Source organism: Amblyraja radiata, chromosome 32 (genome assembly GCF_010909765.2).
Source record: "Amblyraja radiata isolate CabotCenter1 chromosome 32, sAmbRad1.1.pri, whole genome shotgun sequence".
NCBI classification, from domain to species: domain Eukaryota; kingdom Metazoa; phylum Chordata; class Chondrichthyes; order Rajiformes; family Rajidae; genus Amblyraja; species Amblyraja radiata.
This window is the reverse complement of record NC_045987.1, coordinates 27,060,067-27,078,671: the sequence shown is the minus strand read 5'-3', so window position 1 is coordinate 27,078,671 and position 18,605 is coordinate 27,060,067. Positions and strand designations below refer to the sequence as shown.

General features: G+C 43.0%; 1 protein-coding gene across 2 annotated transcripts in view; it reads left to right on the top strand.

The window, feature by feature from the left end:
- Positions 1-1,490: 1,490 nt before the first annotated feature.
- LOC116990966 (DAB2 interacting protein) overlaps positions 1,491-18,605 on the top strand; it is a 649,973-nt gene continuing 632,858 nt past the window's right edge. The window contains exon 1 of one of the 2 annotated variants that reach the window (XM_033049169.1): positions 1,491-1,722. In XM_033049169.1, the coding sequence (XP_032905060.1) occupies positions 1,647-1,722 (76 nt within the window). In that variant the 5' untranslated portion in view covers positions 1,491-1,646. The remainder of the gene's footprint in view (positions 1,723-18,605) is intronic. The other variant, XM_033049168.1, reaches the window with a different exon arrangement.

Below are 18,605 nucleotides of genomic sequence, written 5' to 3'. Positions count from 1 at the left end.
CCCTACCTTCCCCCCCCCCCCCCCCCCCCCCCCCCCCCCCCCCGCGTTGCATTGGAGGACAAGTTGCGTTGGGGGAACGGGTGAGTGCTGGAATATTGCATTAGGGGAGGGGGGTTTTAGAATGTTACTTGGTCTAGTAATACTAAAGTTTCCCAAAAAACTGTACATGCTGGATGGGGATAAAGATTTGTCAGGTTAAAATATTAAAATATATGAATCCAAGATGGGTATATAGAGTTTAGATGCAGATATGTTAATATATTGTAGCACCCACAACATTGTTTGTGTAGTCAGCCTTGATTTATATACTGCAGCTGTTATGGTAGCACAGGCCAGAGGACGTTTTTGAATGATTTCTGCTGCTATTGTTCCCCAGTGTTTTCCTTTCAGTATTCTGATTATAAACTAGTGTCTGAATTTCATATATTCTATACTGTGAGAAAAATGCAGTCATTGCATTTCCTGTTTTTTGTTTGTGGTATGCACATCTATTCTCCACCATGTTTCACTCTGTCTCATTTATTTTGCAATATGAACTGTGCAGTGGAAACTGTGCTCTTGTTTGGTCCCTTGGCGCTCCCTGGTAACTGTGTTGATGAAAAGGACTTGTTTGGGGAATTGGATAAAACAACTATTGCAAAATTTTGGATGGAAATTAGCATGTGCATTGAGCAAATTTAACATTTCCCTTGTGTAGGCAAGAACTGCAGATGTTAGTTTACACCAAAGATATACACAAAATGCTGGAGTAACTCAGCAGGACAGGCAGCATCTCTGGAGAGAAAGAATGGATGATGTTTAGGGTCGGGTCTGGGCCTGAAGAAGGGTCTTGACATGAAACGTCATTCATTCCTTCCCTCCAGAGATGCTGCCTGTCCTGCTGAGTTACTCCAGCGATTTTGTGCTTACCATTTCCCATGAAAGATAGTGATTAATAAAGTAGCTCTCTTTGTTTGAAATCTTGAGGTTAAATTTGAGGTAATAAAGTCAAGGCTGATTTGTCATTCAGATATGGTGTGTTAGAAAAAACCCTCAACATGTTGCAATCTGCAGGTGTTCCTGGAAACATTAGAACCACATACAGTCCATCACATGCAGTCCAACCTGGGACTCAAGAGCCTTGGACAGAGCGCCCGCCCCTCCAGTGCGCTAATTGGCTGCACAGCCTCTACCTCAACGTCCCGGCCCGCTCATCTGCATTCCTGATTGGTGGTTGTCTCTGCCAACCATTCCAAGCCTGGTTACCAACTGGGCAAGAGGTCCGTCGATCAAACCCGGGTCCGCCGGTGACTGGGCAGGTCCTCCGTCACTCGAGCCGCCGCCTCCTATCGCGCTGGGTGAGGGCGGGAAGAGAGCGCGGCGAGGGCGGGACGGGGGCGGGACGAAGACGAGGGCGGGACAGGGCGGGGACGGCGCCAGGTGATTTAATTCGAATTGAATAAAAGGCGCTGTCTCCGGCCGCATGAGGAGACGTCAATGCAAGTTGGGGGGGTTTGGAAGAGAGGATAACAACAATAATAAAGACGTGGAGAGCGGTTTGTTGTGAGGACGAGGTGTGCGGGCGGCTGAGGTGAATGTGAGGTGAGGACGGGACCGTTACCGGCTCGAGCGGCCCCGGACCCGCCGCTCCTCCTCCTCCTCTTCCAATGGACGCCGCCATCGAGCTGCACTCCCTGCTCCACTTCGCTGCCAGTCTGCACCACGGCTGGATCCGAGTGTACGGTGAGTCCGGCTGTCAGCGGCGGCCGTCGCCCTCGGAAACTTTGAGCAGGTGTCGGCGCGGGGAGAGAGCCCGCCCTCTACACGAGAGAACAGCCCCAGCGTGGTGGGCATCACAGCTGTGTTACCCCCCCGACCCCCACAGCCCCGACACAACCCCGCTGAGTTACTCCAGGTCTAACCCCGACCCCTCTCCCCGACCCCTCTCCCCTTCCCCGCTCTCACTCCATCTCATCCGCCCTAACTCTCTCTCAAGCAATTATATTTGTTTGGAACTGGATTTCATTTTGGTTAAGAAGTAAATTACACTTCATAATATTTACACTTGTGACTATTGGTTTATGTTTCCGAGGGTGGGTGTGTTCGACTCGAGGTTCAAGCACGTGTTTTGTGTGTGTGTGTGTGTGTGTGTGTGTGTGCAGGGCACGCCCGAGTGTACATCGGCCTGTGGGTGCCTAGAGGTTGTATGCGCCACAAAGTCGTGACTGCTAGGGTCGGGGTGTATGTTATACTGGGTTGTCGATACGTCCAAAAGGCAAAGGTCAATGCATTGGGTGGAGTTGAAAGGAATGGTATCTCTACAGTGCAAGGACAATGCAGGAGAGAAGACAACAGAGTAAAAGGGGAAAACTCCTGGAGTTGAAGGTAGTTTGATTACTCGTGGATTAAAGTGGATTTGCTTGGTGAAAATTCAATAGTGGGTACTGTGTGAGGAATATGTGCCGTTTAGTACTAGAGTGTGACATGAGCTTTTAAGTGCAGATGCTTGAATTGCAGAAAGCATGAGGTGATGGTAAGGCAGACATAGATAGATTGAGATGTCAGAGAGATCGACTTTTGACTAGTACAGGTGTCTGAGGTTTTGGTGAGAAGGCAGGAGAATAGGGTTAGGGAGGGAGAGATAGATTGGTCTCAATTGAATGGGTGAGTAGACTTGATGGGCTGAATGGCCTAATTCTACTTCTATCACTTCTGATATCAGGATCTGAATATCTCTGGCAAGTCTCGCACTTATTGCATATTTGTAATTGTCCTTAGTCAGTTGCCTTGCACTGGTGATGTATTTCTGGTGAATATACATCCCTGAGTAGTGATTTCTGGGGTGTGGATCTGGTGGCAATGAAGGACATGCAATATTTTTCCAAATTGAATAGTATGTCACTTGGGGTACCTGCAGGTGGTGGCAATCCCATGCCGCCTTTGTCACAAGAACCTTCAAAACAAGAGGAGTTGAGTATAGGAGCAAAGAGTTCCTTCTGCAGTTATACAGGGCCCTAGTGAGACCACACCTGGAGTATTGTGTGCGGTTTTGGTCCCCTAATTTGAGGAAGGACATTCTTGCTATTGAGGGAGTGCAGCATAGGTTTACAAGGTTAATTCCTTAATAAAGGATCCTTAATCCAAGGTTAATAAAGAGGAACATCCCTGTCTCCATCAAGGGTGTGGATGTACAGTTTATCAAGGAGTACAGGTATTTTGGAGTTTGGCTGGACAGAAAACTGGACTGGTCCAGAAGTGCTGAGGCACTGTTTAAGAAGGGATGGCCACCTGTACTTTCTGAGGAAGTTCTGCTCTTTGAAAGTCTGCAGTAAGATGCTGCAGATGTTCTATCAATCAGTGGTGGCCAGTGCCATCTACGCTGTTGTGTGATGGGGTAGCAGAGTGAAGGCCGTGGACGCCAAGAGAATCAACAAGCTCATCATTTGCTATGATGGTATTTTAGTCTCAGTCACAGAGGCCGACGTCGGGAAATCCTTCAGAGGGGTGAACCCTCAAAAAAGCGCCTGGACCTGATGGTATCCCTGGTCGTGTTCTAAAAACATGTGCGGACCAACTGGCTGGAGTTTTTACGGACATTTTCAACCTCTCACTTCTGAGGTCTGAGGTCCCCACCTCCTTTAAAAGGGCATCAATTATACCAGTGCCCAAGAAGAGTAAGGTGACGTGCCTCAATAACTATCGACCAGTGGCACTTTATGCCGGTGGTGATGAAGTGCTTTGAGCGGTTGATCATGGAGCAAATCAACTCCTACCTCGACAAAAACCTGGACCCACTGTAGTTCGCTTACCGCCACAACAGATCAACGGTGGATGCGATCTCGCTAGCCCTCCACTCCGTTCTGGACCACTTGGACAACAAAAACTCGTATGTCAGGCTGTTATTCATCGATTACAGCTCAGCATTTAACACAATCATCCCCTCCAAGCTGGTTACCAAACTCGCAGAACTGGGTCTCTGCGCATCCCTCTGCAATTGGATCCTCGACTTCCTCATTCACAGACCACAGTCTGTTCGTATTGGTGGAAAGTTGTCAGCCTCGATAACAATCAACACGGGAGCACCTCAAGGCTGCGTGCTCAGCCCCCTGCTGTACTCTATACTTATGACTGCGTAGCCGGTCACAGTGCGAACTCCATCATCAAGTTCGCTGACGACATCACTGTTGTGGGATGTATCACTGATGGGAATGAGTCAGAGTATAGAAGAGGGATCGAGCAACTGTCCATATGGTGCCAGCACAATAACCTGGCCCTCAACACCAGCAAAACCAAGGAACTGATTGTGGACTTTGGAAGGAGTAGGATGGGGACCCACAGCCCCGTTTATATCAACGGGTCATGGTTGAAAGGGTCAAGAGCTTCAAATTCCTGGGCGTGCTCATCTCTGAAGATCTTTCCTGGTCCGAGAACACTAAGATCAAGAAAGCTCATCAGCGCCTCTACTTCATGAGAAGACTACGGAGAGTCGGTTTGTCAAGGAGGACTCTCTAACTTCTACAGGTGCACAGTAGAGAGCATGCTGACCGGTTGCATCGTGGCTTGGTTTGGCAACTTGAGCGCCCTGGAAAGGAAAAGACTACAAAAAGTAGTAAACACTGCCCAGTCCATCATCGGCTCTGATCTTCCTTCCATCGAGGGGATTTATCACAGTCGCTGCCTCAAAAAGGCTGGCAGTATCATCAAAGACCTACACCATCCTGGGCACACACTCATCTCCCTGCTACCTTCAGATAGAAGGTACAGGAGCCTGAAGACTGCAACAACCAGGTTCAGGAATAGCTACTTCCCCACAGCCATCAGGCTATTAAACCTGGCTCGGACAAAACTTTGATTATTAATAACCAATTATCAGTCCTTTGCACTTTATCATTTTATTTATTCATGTGTGTATATATTTATATTACAGTATGTGGACACATTGATCTGTTTTGTAGTAAATGCCTACCATGTTTTGTGTGCTGAAGCAAAGCAAGAATTTCATTGTCCTATCAGGGACACATGACAATAAACTCACTTGAACTTGAACTCACTTTAATTTAATGTTTCATATCTTGAGTTTTATGACTGTTGGCAGACCAATTTCCCTCCTGGGATAAATAAAGTTCTATCGTATCATAAAATTAAGGAGCTGTGAACATATCCTTGTGGGGCATCAGTGTTGCGAATTATTGTGGAGGATGCTTTGCCACCTAGCTGTGCTGCTTTGCAATCTGTTGGTGAAAAAGTTGAGGAATCGGTTGCAGAGGAGGGGTGCTCACTCCGAGGTCTGAGAGTGTGGAAATGAGATTGATTAGTATTGTAGTGTTGAACGTTGAGCTGTAGATGATTAAAAGTAGTTGGCAATGGGTGTTCTTGAGACCTTGATGTTTCAGGGATGAATGTAGGGCCAGGGCATGCACTGCGATCGCATTTGCAATGCTCGGTGAATTGCAGTGGGTCAAGGCAGCCTGGGAGGCTGGAGTATGTGTACTACGACCAGTCTTTTGAAGAACCATGGTAAATGTCAGAGCCACTGGACAGTAGTCATTAAGGCACACTTAAGTTTATTTTCTTTGACACTGGGATGATGGTCATCTTAATGTAGGTGGGAACATCATAATAGAGAAGGGAGAAATCAAAGATGTTTGTGAATAACAATGTCCACGAACGCTCTTGCAATGGTGTAGTGGATTGAAGAAAAGTTCATTAAAAAGTCTGGGCACTTTCATATTACAGTAGAGATTTTTTCCATTAATTTTCCATTGAGTTTTATTTTTCCATGTTATCATACTTGGTCAAAAGTGGTCATAAGCACTATTTTAATTTGCTTGTGGAATATTCGTTTTTGTATTTGCTCCCATGGTTGAGCTCTGGTCATGGTGAGATTGAAATTGAGCATCAAAGAGCAAATTAATGGCAAATTCACTTGGTAATACTGCTGATGCACCTTGGATCACTTTGCTGAAAAAAGACCAGACTAATCTTAAACTTGATTTTGCCTGCCTCTTTTCATGAGAAGCAATTTTTTTTTTTTGTTAGAATGTCATGATCTTTTGTCCAGTTAACCAAGCTTTCCATTGATAGCCCACTGGAGGCATAGTAATCATTGGTCTGTATAGAGAGATGACCCCTTTGTTGTGTGGAATTGTGTTCCTTGGTAAATGATGTTGTGATTTTTTTTTGTAACACATCTGAGCACGGATCTAGAAACACTAGTTGAAAAAAGCCTTTCTACATTTCAATTTTGGGTGGTGAATTATGAACGTGCGTGGTGGTGGAAAAAGGGCCATGACATGAACGTTCTTTCCTTGACCCATTACTGCAGTAAAGCAGAATTCCATTTTGTACGAACTAGTGCAGAAGCTTTTAATGTAATAGGATGTCCAAGGCATTTCAAAGAAGTAATGTCCTGCAAAAGTTGACACCATGGTTCATAATTGGATATTCTGAGGGAAGAGACTTGAGGAGGAACACCAGTGGTTGTGATTAAAATTTTCAGTTGGGTACTGAAAGAAAACTGGCATAATTGAAGATTGGAGATGGAGAAGGAAGATGGTGAATTTATAAATGGGGAATTTTTCAGTTGAATAGATTGTGTTAACAATTATTTTGGGCGCAAGTGATGAACTAACATGTCTTGGGACCAAGCAAGTGGACCTTTGAATGAATTCCAGTTTAGAAGATAGATTTGGGGTAACGTTTATTCACTGAAACAGGCTTGGAACATGTGGATGGATTCGAGAGATGAAATTGTTCTTGGCATAGTCCATTAAGCCACTGGGCATGTGTAATGATGTCAAACAATATGCACAATTTGGTTTAAAAACAATGTGCAACTCGGTCAATTACTAGGGCTAAACCGCTCTGTTCTATCTTTGGGATAAACTGGTTCAACAAGGGATTGTGGTGCAGTAATGCAAATAACCTTGCCTTGTACTTGTAACAACACAGAAGTAACCAGTTTCATCCACACTGTAACTTGGAGTAATCCCATTCTCTTTCCCTAAACTCCTGTAACTTGTTATCTTCCTCGTGCCCATTAATTCCCATTTGATTCACTTTGGCATTACTAACACAGAGGTACAACTTGCATTGCCAATTAATTTCCCACCGTGACATGGGAGGCAACCAGAATGTCCAGAAGAACTTACTTGATCACTGAGAGAACATACAATACAATAGAATTTGATTACAGGAGGGAAATTGATCTGCCAACAGTCATAATACACAAGATCCACAAAATTAAAGTGATGAGTGGAAAGGATCTGGATGGCCAAAGGTTTTTTTTTGGGAGGGGTGGGGGCGGGGCAAGACGGAGGAATTGTACAGTTTGAGATGTTTAATAAACCTGTTAGCGTCTGTAGATTTCGTCCTGCTGTCCAGCACACGGCAGTGAAGAAAATGGCACTGGCTACCACCGATTGGTAGAACATCTGCAGCATCTTGCTGCAGACGTGTAAACTCTGCACCCTAGGTGAGGATTGAATCTGGGTCCCAAGAGCTACGGGATGGAAGCTAACCTGCCGAATGTTATATGGAGGCTGATTGTTGCTTGTCGCTGGTGGATGTAGGTTCACTTTGGTTGTCTGTGGTCGTAGGTGGACGTCCTAATGGGTTGTTGGTTGTCGGTAGCTTGACGTCGACTAGGTGATAGGTTGTCACAGACATTGTCGTAGGGGGTGGTCCAGTTGCTGCTTTTATGGCGACCTGCTACGATTGACAGTCGCTGAAAAAAAAATCGCCTAAGTGGGACAGGCTCTTTACTTAATACCTGAACAGCTTCCTGTTGCAATAGTTAAATTATGATTATTACATTGTTTATTGCTACATTTAAATTAAGCTGCACAACATGGGCATTAAATGTAAATTTTAATACTCTCATCCAGGGAATTAATATTTTTAATTTAAATATTGTAATTATGGAATGTAGTTTGAAATGTATTCTAGTGATCACTTATCTTTCTGAAGAAGGGCTTTGACCCGAAACGTCGCCAATGTCCTTCGCTCCATAGATGCTGCCTCCCCTGCTGACTTTCTCCAGCATTTTTGTCTACCTTTGATTTTCCAGCATCTGCAGTTCCTTCTTAAAATTATTTGTAAGGGTGCGCTTTGAAAACCTTTACGATGGGAATCTTTTTCTGACTCAATAACAGATGCTAAAGCTATTATTTTGAAGTGAGTGTTATTTATATATCTTTGTCAGATAATGAAATAGAATTCTTTATAATATAGGTATTTCCATTATTCTGAAAAAAGCTGGTTGCTTGTGTGGCAGCAGATCAACCACAATGTTTCAACCTGCTTCTCTGATATAAGTTTGTGACAAATTTTTTAGAAGACGTTAAATAACTCGAGTGGAATATAGAATATCATTGTTTAAACAAATTTGGTATTTATAAAGCTTACCAATGAACTGATTATTGAAGGTTATAATATTAATCCATAAGTAATAACAATGGTATGTAATCTGCAGAATTTGACCATGACTAATGGTGCTCATCAAGCTTGTGTCAATGATGGGAGTAATATTTGGAATGTTCCGTGTACTTTTTTTGCTGGACAAAGATGGAGGAGCAAATTGAGAGCATTGTGCTGCAAGTGCCACAAAATAAATGCTGGCTATTTGTTTTATGCTGATTCTTGCACAGTTCTAGAGCAACTAAGAGATGCTGCATTATTACAAGAGCCTGCTGATGCAGGTGACATATTTGTAGCAGCAAGGGAAATTAGCCAAAATGTTGTTGGGGTGCACATCTTAAAAAGGAAAACAAAGCAGGAGAATTTTTGTGAACAATGTGGAAAACCCAGAATGCATTTTATGAACTTGCGCCATTGTAGTAGAATTGCATATTCTTCAAAGCCAAATTTAATGTTCAAAAGACAGTTTTTGTCTTGAAATATACAGTTCATGCACTTATTGCTGGAGTTGTTAAAAATACAATGAAAACAAATTGATTATGTGCTTTCTTGTATTTGTACTGCTGGAGGATATGAGACCGATGGCCATCCCATAAGATGTGCCATGTTCTTCATTGTATTTGCTAATTGGCTATGAAATTTTGGACTTTTGATCAATAACATTTCAAGTTGGGATTAAAGAAGCCTATGCAACCATAGGCTGAGACTAGTGTGAGTAGTAACCAGGCTTTAATCATTTTCACTACTTTAACTTTTGTCTTAAAATTTTGATGAACAAACTTGCATTATATTAACTCTCTGGGAATGTTGTACGGTTATACATTTGGGACACTCTGTTCCTGTAATTGTGCATGTTGGAATAGGTGTGTAATAGGTTCTTGATGCATTGCTTTAGCTAAAACTTTTTAAAATCTGTTTATTCCAAGGTCACCTAATGCTTTATATCTCAGCAAATTTCATGATTTATACACATTTTAGCATGCAAATATGCAGCAGATCAGTACAGAAATGTACTATTGAATGGCAAAAATAAATTGCTTTGTGGTGAGGAAAAATGTTTTAAATGTGTCGTGTGAGATCAGGAACCTGGTGTCGAGACAACCTTTATCTCAATGTTGGCAAGACAAATGGGCTGTGGACCGAGGAGCTTTTTTTGTGCAGTTTCGTGACCCAACTCACGGAACTACATGAAATTTTCTCACATTGTGTAAAAAATTATATAAATCATCCCTGAAACTCGTCAAGAACAAAACGTGCACATTTTTATTAAATTAGAGAAAAAACGGACATTTTTCGGGCATTTTTAGTCCCATCAAAGCACGTTTGACATTGAGTCGGACGCCAGTTGGTCAATCACGCGCTTTATTTCAGGCCAGTTAGGCAGGGAGCACACAGCTGAGAGGACTTCACTGATGCCTGTTTTACTGGAGATTCCGATGACGGTTCTTTGTTGTTCTGTGGAATACATGCCGTGGAAACTTGCAGCAGGATAATTGAATTTAGTGAGAAAAGCATTAAGAAGTCTGAAGAATGTGCAGCTAAGTCGACAGAAGAGGAACAAAGCCTTGAAAGGAACTTCCCTGCTGAGGTGCTGCAGTCAAACTTTGTGAATCAACTGGAACTGAAAGGTAAGATCTAAAGTCTGAATTTATTACACTTAATCTGTATGGACTTTAATTTAATTGCACCCTTTTATAATGTGAAAAAATGAGATTTGGAGGCTGTTCATTTGTTCACTCATTCATGAAGTTGAGGGCCTAAACTATGTGTATCCATAACAAAGTAAATTAAACATTTTCTCTAATGCTAGCTTGTTGAAGTCTAATAAGTTTTCTTTAACATCTATTCTCGGAGCTGCCTGCGATAACTTACCCGGAAAAAGTGCGGGGCCTATGTACTTAACATAGTGAAGCCGCGGTCTCAATTAAGAAGCGGCCGATTCGCGAATGCGAAGCCGTGGATCATCTCCAACATAAATATAGGCTCATTGTAGCTTAAAATTAATACTCATCGAGTAAACATCAGAACATTCGATTCTTGGTCAGGATGTCACATTTACATCACAAATAAGACGGGTTTCTTACAGGTCTGTCACCCAGCCTGGCCCTGCTCCCAGTCCCACTATGGCCGTTACCCCCATTCTCCCCACTATGGCAGTCAGTGGGGTTCAGTAAACGGGGGGAACCCAGAGGATCTGTCCTGACCCTTTAATTAGGCAGGTGCATGAGCCCTTAAAACCTAGGACCTCTGCTGCAGTCTCATTACATTTCCTATTAAAGCAACTGGAAGATGCCTTGCAGGACTGTCCCCCAGCCTGGAACTGCCCCAGTCCCATTATGGCGATGACCCCCCACTGCACACTGGCAGTCAGTGGGGTTCAGTAAAGGGATAAACCCACAAGAACTGCCCTCACCCATTAATTAGGCTGGACCTCTGCGACAGTGCCATTAAAAAATTATATTAATCATATTATTTTTATATAATATAATTATACTTGATTATATATGATTACAGTCATATTTACATGTCATATATATATAGAGGTATAATATAGTTTAAATGGACTGCAACACGGAAATAGGCTGCCCATGGTGTAATATGGGCATTGGCCACTAGATGGCGCTTACTTTCCTGATCTCATTTTCTAATTAGTTTAATTAATGTGCAACTTTTGGCACTGACGAGTTATGACATCCTTCTAAATTATATTTCATCTAAACCTGTGGAAAATTTAATGTAGTTCCATGACGTAGGTCATGAAAATCGATTTCTAGACATTTTTGATGCTTGGCCCACAGCCTAAAAGGAGATAGAGATTGACTTCAGGAAGCTAAACATTGATGGTGCTGAAGTAGAGATGGTTGAAAACTTCAAATTCCTAGGACTCAACATCACCAATAACTTCTCCTGGATCGCCCATATTGAAGCAGTGACCAAGTAAGCACACCAACACCTCTACTCCCGTGGAAGGTTTAGGAAGTTTAGCATGTCCCCTACAACTCTCCACAATTTCCGCAAATTTGGGAACAGCTCCATCGAAGACAGCAAGACATTGCAGCAAATTGTGGATGCAGTCCAGACCATCACACAAATCAAACTCCCTTCTATGGACTTCATTTATACCTCGTGCTGCCTCGGCAAGGCCTGCAGCATAATCAAGAACAAGCTGTACCCTGGCCACTCCCTTGTCTCCCCTCTCCCATCAGGCAAAAGGTATAGAAGTGTGAAAGCACACACCACCACATTCAGGGACAGTTTCTTCCCAGCTGTTATCAGTCAACTGAATCATCCCACCACAACCAGAGAGCTGTGCTGAACTAATATCTACCTCTTTGGTGACCCTCGGACTATTCTTGAATGGACTTTGCTGGCTTTACCTTGCACTAAATGTTATTCCCTTAATTATCTATATACTGTAAATGGCTCCATTGTAATTATGTATTGTCTTTCTGCCAGCTGGTTAGCATGCAACAAAAGCTTTTCATTGTACCTCGTACACATGACAAGAAACTGAACTCCCATTTTTGTTTCAATATTCTTATCCAGTGTTCTTTATTGTAGACCAACGGTTACCAGTACGCATCAGTTCACAGGCGATGACATTGCGTGGAATATTGTCATTAAGTCTAAATATTGCCAGGGGTTTACTTTGTGTTATGATGGAGGTAGCCCAAATAATAGAGTTGCAGTTTGCTCCATGGCAAACTCCAGAAGATTGATTTATTTCACTTGCTAATCTTATTGTTGTTCAAATATTGTAGGAAACAATCCACAGCTTGATTGTAGTGGGACTTAAAAAAAAAATTGAGTGAACCACCATTACCACATTTTGAGACTTATATGGTGGGGGGGGGGGTCATTCTTGACTAATCTTCTGGAATTTTTTGAGGATGTAACTAGGAAACTGGACAAGGGAGAACCAGTGGATGTAGTGTACCTGGACTTTCAGAAAGCCTTTGATATGGTCTCACATAGGAGATTGGTGGACAAAATTAGAGCACATGGTATTGGGGGTAGGGTACTGACATGGACATAAAATTGGTTGGCAGACGGGAAACAACGAGTAGGGAGTAACGGGTCCCTTTCAGAATGGCAGGCTGTGACTAGTGGGGTACCGCAAGGCTCAGTGTTGGACTGCAGCTATTTACAATATACATTAATGATTTAGATGAAGGTATTAAATGTAATGTTAGTGAATTTGCAGATGACACAAAGCTGGGTGGCAGTGTGAACTGTGAAGGATGCTATGATGATGCAAGGTGACTTCGACAGGTTGGGTGAGTGGGCAGATGCAGTTTAATGTGGATAAATGTAAGGTTATCCACTTTGGTGGCAAGAACAGGAAGGCAGATTATTATTTGAATGGTGTCGAGTTAGGAAAAAGGGGAAGTATAATGGGATCTGGGGGTCCTTGTTCATCAGTTCATTGTGTGCAGTTTTGGTCTTAATTTGAGGAAAGACATTCTTGCTATTGAGGGAGTGCAGCTTAGGTTCACAAGGTTAATTCCCAGGATGGCGGGACTGCCATATGTTGAAAGAATAGAGCGACTGGGCTTGTATAGACTGGAATTTAGAAGGATGAGAGGGGATCTTATTGAAACATAAGATTATTAAGGGTTTGGACCCACCATATGCCGAGTTACCAGAGCCCTGGTTAAACGCGGGGGCCGCTCACGGTTAAGTCTGTGAAAGTGGCCCCATCAGAGACTGTGAGGCCTCGCATCCTCGGCGCTTCAGGATTCAAACAGGAGGACATGACTTCAGAATTAAGGGACAGAAGTTTAGGGGTAACATGAGGGGGAACTTCTTTACTCAGAGAGTGGTAGCGGTGTGGAATGAGCTTACAGTGGAAGTGGTGGAGGCAAGTTCGTTGGTATTTAAAAATAAATTGGATAGGCATATGGATGAGAAGGGAATGGAGGGTTATGGTATGAGTGTAGGCAGGTGGGACTAAGGGAAAAAAGTTGTTCGGCACGGACTTGTAGGGCCGAGATGGCCTGTTTCCGTGCTGTAATTGTTATATGGTCATATGGTTAATATATAGATAGATATGATATATGATATGATAAGGCACGCCACTTTTCAGTAAGGCACGCCACTTTTCAATAAGGCACGCCACTTTTCAATAAGGCACGCCACTTTTCAATAAGGCACGCCACTTTTCAATAAGGCACGCCACTTTTCAATAAGGCACGCCACTTTTCAATAAGGCACGCCACTTTCCAATAAGGCACGCCACTTATCAATAAGGCACACCACTTTTCAATAAGGCACGCCACTTTTCAATAAGGCACGCCACTTTTCAATAAGGCACGCCACTTTTCAATAAGGCACGCCACTTTTCAATAAGGCACGCCACTTTTCAATAAGGCACGCCACTTTTCAATAAGGCACGCCACTTTTCAATAAGGCACGCCACTTTTCAATAAGGCACGCCACTTTTCAATAAGGCACGCCACTTTTCAATAAGGCACGCCACTTTTCAATAAGGCACGCCACTTTTCAATAAGGCACGCCACTTTTCAATAAGGCACGCCACTTTTCAATAAGGCACGCCACTTTTCAATAAGGCACGCCACTTTTCAATAAGGCACGCCACTTTTCAATAAGGCACGCCACTTTTCAATAAGGCACGCCACTTTTCAATAAGGCACGCCACTTATCAATAAGGCACGCCACTTATCAATAAGGCACGCCACTTATCAATAAGGCACACCACTTTTGCATTTTCAAACTGCATCTTCAAACTACATTTTCTGACCACATTAAGGGCACTTACAGGTCAGTAAAGCCACCCACAGTTTAGTAGACATGTGTTCAGTGTTATTCACAGCTCGGACTGAGTCGTGACCTCTAGCTCCCCCATCCTGCAGTGAGTGAGGCACATCCACACTTCCGGGTTTTATAGTCCCTCCCCCCTCCCATCAGAAAGGGCGTGGGCTTCATGTTGTGATTGACAGGAGAGAGAATCTCAACATTTTTTGAAAATTAATAAGTCTTTTAATTTTCATCGATGGGAAAAATCCTCTTGTCCTGCGCAGCGGAGGGGGACTCTGAGTAAGATGGCCAAAAATCACAGTTGTAAGTGGTAGCGTTTTTTCTAAAATCAATATGCAGTGCAAACAGGAAGTGGTCAAGATTTGAGTTTTAATTATATAGATGATCTGAGATGAAATTCCCACTTGTCTACAAGTATGTGTAACTCTAAACAAGCAAGTCCTCTTTCTTTAGATCTCAAAGCTAAGTCACAATTTATAGATCGGGTTAACAAAAATAGACATGGAATATTTTGTCAGATTTTTATTTGCATCAGAATCAACAACCATTCCCACTGCCCAATAAATGTTGATGCAGAATGTTGTCAAACCACATGAAAGCAAACCAGGCCCCAAGCACATCTTTGTCATAAAAGCAGAGCAGAATATTTTAATTTGCATATACTGCATCATCTAATTCATGTTGTGCAATAGCAAAATGGCTACACCTTTAGGATAATTGAATTTTTCTGGCACAAAAAGGAACTAAAGCAAAATTACTTCCCATTAAAACGCAAAGGAAAATACAACATTGATGTACATCAGTGATTTTAGAAATTGCAAGATAACTTACAATTGGAGATTACAGATGCACTTAAGAAAGTTAATGAATGGCATGGGGAAATTTATATTTTTCTTAGTTGCATTTGGCCTAAAAAAAGTTGAGATTATTTGGACAGGTTAATGGATAGGAATGATATGGGCCAAACATGCAGGTGGGACTAATGTAGATGGGGCATCTTGGTTGTCATGGCAAAGTTGGGCTGAAGGACCAGCTTCCATGCTGTATGATTGAATTTATTGGTGGACAATTATCTTGGTCCCAAGGCATTGTTTCCAATGTAGTTCCTGGGCCACATAATTCAGTTTTCTCAATCTTCCTTTTGTCATTAGGTCAGAAGTGGGATGTTTGCAGAGACTTGAAACTTCAGAATGAAGTTGCTCATATCTGCAAGCACGAAGACAGTAAATGTACAGGCATGCAACTCATAAGTGACGAGTAAAATTTTGCCCATAGAATTGCTTGGTAATAACTATCTTTAACAAGTGAGAATCTACCCATCCTTTATGCTTAACATTGGATTATTGTTTAATTATTTCTTCCCCCAATCCCTCACATGCCCCCCATGATATTATTCCTAGGGGTCACTGTTGCCTGGAAATGTAACTGGGAAAGCTATGCAAGTACTGTGGAGCATGCCAGAGGCTAGCTCTCTTGTGCCAACTGAGTTGCATCTTGAAATCTGTTTTTCCACCATCTAAAAGGCATAATTAAGGAATACCCTTTAGTTGATTAATTAAAGGAGTTTCTCCACTGTTTAATGTTAGCACTATCCAAGGATACAATATTCTACTTGATCCAGCACACTTAATATTACAATGATACTTCAATCATACTTAATGTTCACTTTCTGCATTGCGGCATACTAGCTGAAAGTACATCTACAAAATACACAGCAGTTCTTTGCCAAGTCTAATAGGATAATAATAATAATAATGGATGGGATTTATATCAAAGGTCAAAGGTTCAATGGTTGATTTATTGTCACATACACCTAGGTGTAGTCAAATTCTTTTTGCCAATGCAGCACATAAAAAAGAATACAAACATAGCAATAATAAATAGCTTCAACATAAAAACATCCCCCCACAATGGTTCCCATTATGGGGGAAGGCACAAAGTCCAGTCCCATCCCCAATGTTCACCCATAGTCGGGCCTATCTAATACTCAAGGCGCTTTACATCGCATTATTCATTCACTCCTCAGTCACACTCGGTGGTGGTAAGCTACTTCTGTAGCCACAGCTGCCCTGGGGCAGACTGACGGAAGCGTGGCTGCCAATCTGCGCCTACGGCCCCTCCGACCACTACCAGTCACTCACACACATTCACACACATAGGATGATACCTATCATATTGACGGCCTTGCCTATAATAATAATAATAATACATTTTATTTTCGGGCGCCTTTCAAATCTCAAGGACACCTTACAAAGATTAACAGAAGAGAAAACAACATATAGTCGGAGAAAAATAAATAATAAGGACATCATCAATATACAAATTAAAGATAGAAATCGCTCCAAAAACACAAAATCAAAAAAACACAATGTGAAGAGAGCAGCGGCAGCTAAAGCGCGCCAGCGTCCACTCTCCCTTCCGACAGCCACCTTGGACACAGACTAACATAGTAACTACATACAAAAAAATCATCCCCCCACAGTGGTTACCACTGTGGGGGAAGGCACAGAGTCCAGTCCCCAACCCCAGTTCTCCCAAAAGTCAGGCCTATTGTGGCCACCGCTATTGCCTCTACGGAGGCCCGATGTTCCTGGCCGTTCTGGCCGGGTGCAGTTGCCCCGGCGTCGGGAGAGTCCTCACAGTGGCTGGGCCACCTGGAACGGCCGCTTCCTAGCAGGGGATTGTCGGCTTCCGAAGCCGACAGGGACGCACCGGGTTGGAGCTCCCAGGCTCCCGATGTTAAAGTCGGCGCCGCCCTCTCCGCAGACCCGCAGCCCGGAGGTGTTGAACACAGCGGTCACAGCTCACCGGAGCTCCAGCGCGTCGATCCAGCGAGGCGACCCAGGCAAGGCATCGCCCGCTCCGCTCCACGATAGCGCTCCAGCGCTGTGCCGCCAACGAAGCCGAGGTGTTGGGCGGTCCCCGCCAGGAAACCATGCTCCAAGCCCGCTGGTAGGCCACGAGGACGGGTCGACAGGCAGCCCGGAGAAAAAGCTGCCTCACCGACCAGGTAGGGACCTAGAAGTAAGATTACCTCCTTCCCCCCACATTAAGAAGTCCATTTCTCCTACAAACGAAAAACAAGACTTACTAAAAAAACTGGGGGAAAAATGGATTAAACGGACGGCTGCTGGTTAGCAGCCGTTCCCCAAGATGGCTCCTCCTCCCGATACCACTATTGCTTATGCTAATGTGGAAAGTAGGTAAATGTTAATGGCATCCCTGACATGACAACCTGTGCAAGATTTGTGCCATCAATCTCTCAACAGATTCCCTATTCCTTTGCTGCTGGGGCAACATTCTGTAGCTTTCAATACCACAAAGTAATTTTGCCAGACTGCAACAATTCATAATAGCTCATCAACCCCGCTTCAAGGCAAATGATAGCTAATGAATGTTTGCCTTGCCTGCATCATCCACATCACAAATAATGGTAAATTTACTGCATCTGAAACCATTCTGGTACATGTCAGATGTAAGTAAACAAGTTCTGTGGCTGGGTGTGTAGTTTACAGATCTTTAGGTACACATAAATACTGTTTATACACGAGGCAAGCTCTCGTCCCTGCCATCCTTTTCAAGCAATGAATTCCAGTGCCCTGCATCCTTCTGAGCAAAGATAGAGGAGCAAGATAGACCACTCCTCCGAAATCCAATGGACTGACGTGTAGTACGTGACGTGACGCCATTTCTTAATGCGACACGCGACTTCCGGTATGCCACCCGCTGTGATCCAAAGCAAAGATTATAGAGCTCCTCTATAATCTTTGATCCAAAGCAAAGATCCTCGAGTATCTTGTTGCGGGAACAGCCCCCTCCTTTGCGTAGTTTCCCTTGCATTGTATTGTGCAGTTTCCCTTGTATTGCTTCAACACACACTGCACAAAATTAAATTTAACGTATATATATTTATATGAATGTGTGTCTGTGTGTGAGAGGCAAGTTAGAGATAATAAAGTTTATTCTCATGGATCAGAAGCAACTTTGATTTAAATAATCACTATTAATTCATTTTGTCTTGTAAGATGATGTACATAAACCATAAAGGCAATTACTTATATAGTAATAATAAAGATATGCATATATATATATTTATACACATACATATATATATACACATACATATATAAACATACATATATACACATACATACATACACACGTATACACATACATATATACACACATACAAATGCATACATACATATGGATACATTTATATGCATACATACACACATATATAAACATACACACATATACATATACATGCATATATACACATACATATATATTTATACATATGATCATTTTCCAACGATCAATAGATATACGATCTGTTCCTGTGGATTGGAGGATAGCTAATGCTATCCCACTTTTCAAGAAAGGAGCGTGAGAGAAAACGGGGAATTACAGACCAGTTAGCCCGACTT